Below are 3,444 nucleotides of genomic sequence, written 5' to 3'. Positions count from 1 at the left end.
TGAATGATATTAATATTATTTGAAAATAAAAAGGATATCCATTAGTAGAACTTAGTATAAATACAAGGAATACAAGGAACATGTTGTAAATATAATCTTAATCATCCATGCCCTATCCAAGTGGCTTAAAGCATAATGAGAATCTCTATTGATGTATTGATGTATTGGAACATGCCATGCACCTAACCGAATATATTAATAAACACACATAAATATTAAAAAACTAACAATGGATTTCTTCTTAATCACCAAGCCCCCCCCCCTTAATCAATAGGATGGTTACTTTAAAATGGAAAGAGAATCTCCTATAAAATGATATTAATTTTTAACTCGATAAACTCTATCACGCACACAAGTGGTGAGAATTTTGTACAAATCGCGCTGTCCTGGAAGCATTTACTTACAACCCAATCGATTCTGCTGGAGAGAATCCGTCCTTAACAATGAACGTGGTCCAACCAATCAGCTTTCAGACTACATTAAAATAAACAAATCCCTGCCTAATAATTCCAAACTTCGAAGCCATGCTCCAGCCGAGCCGAGAGACAAAGCCGTGCAGCCGTACTCTCAAACTGTCTCTCTCTCTCTCACGCACATTTTTTCCTTCCATTTTTCCGAAAGATTTTCCTCCAAACAAATTGTTTCCTTCTTTTCCGCCACTAACAATCCTTTGAATCTCCCCCGTCTCTCCTTTCTCTCAAAGGAAGTTGTTTTTCCCCAGCCAAATACAGGACACACCCCCTGGCTTTGGCCGTGGCTGGTCTTATTCTCTCCAGTAGTCCAATGCCGACGCCAAGGCGGCCGTTTTCCTTCCTTCTCCTCCTACTCCGCACTTCCCTCGTCGCCCTCTCCCTCCTCCTCTTCCTCCTCGCCTGCAATGGCCTCGGCCTCGGTCTCCTCTGCCTCTCCAACGACCCTCCTTTCACTCCTCTGGGTGACCCCATCCCAATGACATCTTCGTTGCTTGTTTTGAGCGAAGAAACGCCAATCCTCACGCCCAGATCCCTCCACAGTGCTCACCTTTTGCATGAGGGCGGCCCTCCTTCCACGCCTCCGCTCGACCCGACACCAAAGATCGCTTCTTTGCACGCCCTGAGTGAAGAAATTTCAATCCCCAAGCCCGAAACTGATCAAAGGTCTCACCTTTTGCCTGAAAAAAGCCCTCCTTCCACTCCTTCGCGGAACCTGATCCCAAAGATCTTTTCTTTGCCCACCCCGAGGGAAGAAACCGGACTCCCCAAGTCCAAATCCCTCCAAGGTTCCCACTTTTTGCCGGATTCCAGCGATGGGCATCATCCTCCGCCCCAGTCCAACTTCTCTCTACCTTCCAGGAAGCCGAAGTGGTCGAAAAGGAGTAAGCTTTTTCTCAGGTTGCTTCGGCCCAGTGCTCGGTCAAGTCTGTTCTCTGCAAGAGTTGCCGAGTTCTTTCGTGGCTATCGCTCCAATTCCCCAAATTCTCCTTGTAAGCATCGTTTCTTCATGACTTGGATCTCCTCCTCCGTAGCTTTCGGCCCGAGGGAGTTGTTTGCAGTTGAGAGCTTGTTCAAATCCCATCAAGATGCCTGCTTGCTCATTGTTTCCAACACTATGGACTCGGCGAGAGGCGAGAAGTTGTTGAGACGCTTCTCCGAGAGGGCCTTTCGGGTGGTCGCCGTGTCCCCAGACTTTGGCTACCTCTTCAGGAACACGCCTGCCGAGCCTTGGTTCAATCGGCTCTTGAGAGGGGAAATCGATCCCGGAGAAGTCTCCCTTGGCCAGAATCTCTCCAACTTGCTCCGGCTTGCAATCTTGTACAAGTATGGAGGAGTCTACATTGACACTGATGTCATAGTTGTGAGAAGCTTCGGTGGTCTGAGAAATGCCATCGGAGCACAGTCTGCCGATGCCGACACCGGGAACTGGAGCCGGTTGAACAATGCTGTGATGGTATTTGATGAGAAGCATCCGCTCGTTTATGAGTTCATCGAGGAGTTCACGAGGACCTTCGATGGGAGCAAGTGGGGTCACAATGGCCCTTACCTTGTTTCGAGGGTGGTTGCGAGGGTGGCAGGGAGGCCTGGTTTTGAATTTAGAGTATTACCACCAGCGGCATTCTATCCGGTGGATTGGAGCAGGATAAGGGGCCTGTTTCGGGGACCCAGAGATGGGAGCCATTTGAAGTGGGTGGGGGCAAAGCACAAATCGATTCATAGAGAGAGCTTTGCTTTGCACCTGTGGAACCGGCAGAGTCGGAGATTTACGGTTGAGGAGGGGAGCGTCATTGGAAGAATAATGTCAGATTGCTGTCTGTTTTGCAATTCTTCAATGAATGCAATTTAAGTAGTAACAAAGAGCCATTTGGAGGATACAGTGATGATAAGTTGATCTCTGTTCTCCGTCTCTGATCACAACAAAGGGTAATGGATCCTTTGTAGAAGATAAACAACTCAAAAACTTTTCAAGAAAGGTGTATTCTTGATGAAGAATAATGGAGAAATGAGGTTAGGATGTTACTACTTGAAAATTGACTCAAATTTCATTGATTCAAGTGTATTTTCTGAAGTTACAAAGCTAGAAAATTTATAGGCAAATTTCCGTACGAATTTACACTTATTAATGACACAACTTTCTAAGAGACAAGAACCAAGTTCCTAGAACATATTCAAAGTAATAATAAATTCTTCCCAAGAAATGAAGTTCATGAAACAGAAAATTCATGAACCACAGAAACCAAAGAGACAAAACATAAATTCTTCCCAACCAACGAAGTTCATGAATCAGAAAATTCATGAACTACAAAAACCAAAGAGACAACATTAACTAACCTTGGAAACCAAAAAAACAAAAGCTATAAGTCAAAGAGACAAAACATATGTCTAGCTTGCAATTTCTAACAGCCCCCCTTAAGCTAGACAATCGTCATACCCAATTTCTTCTTCAAATGCTTGTATATGTCCACTTTCAAAGCTTTTGTAAGGGTATCAGCAATTTGTTCTTGTATCTTGCAAAACTTCACATTCACGTCACCATCCTTCACTAAGTCACGAATAAAATGATACTTGATTCTTATATGCTTACTCCAGCCATGAAAAACTGGATTTTTGGTGAGAGAAATAGTTGATTTGTTGTCACAAAATAATGTAATACCTTCTTGTTGTGAATGCTTGAGCTCCTCTAAAATCCATTTTAGCCAAAGTGCTTGACAAGATGCAAAAAATAAAGAGATGTACTCTGCTTCAGCTGTATAAAGTGTCACCACTGATTGTTTCTTTGAAGCCTATGAAATAGCTCCTGAACCAATGTTAAAAATATATCTGGAAGTGCTCTTGCTATCATCAACACTTCCTCCCCAATTGCTATCACAATAGCCAACCAACCTTGTATTTTCAACACTTGTATAGTGAATGCCTTCGTCAATAGTTCCACTTACATACCTTAGAACTCTTTTTCCAGCTCTCCAATGAT

General features: G+C 43.8%; 1 protein-coding gene across 1 annotated transcript; it reads left to right on the top strand.

Annotated features, from left to right (window-relative positions):
• Positions 1–323: 323 nt before the first annotated feature.
• LOC103701621 (uncharacterized protein At4g19900-like) lies at positions 324–2,503 on the top strand. Its single transcript, XM_008783760.4, has one exon. It carries the CDS (start codon positions 784–786, stop codon positions 2,317–2,319), a length of 1,536 nt encoding a protein of 511 aa, XP_008781982.2. The 5' UTR covers positions 324–783; the 3' UTR covers positions 2,320–2,503.
• Positions 2,504–3,444: the final 941 nt, after the last annotated feature.

The sequence above is a fragment of the Phoenix dactylifera genome, chromosome 5 (genome assembly GCF_009389715.1).
Source record: "Phoenix dactylifera cultivar Barhee BC4 chromosome 5, palm_55x_up_171113_PBpolish2nd_filt_p, whole genome shotgun sequence".
Taxonomy (NCBI): domain Eukaryota; kingdom Viridiplantae; phylum Streptophyta; class Magnoliopsida; order Arecales; family Arecaceae; genus Phoenix; species Phoenix dactylifera.
This window is presented reverse-complemented; position numbering and strand designations above follow the sequence as displayed.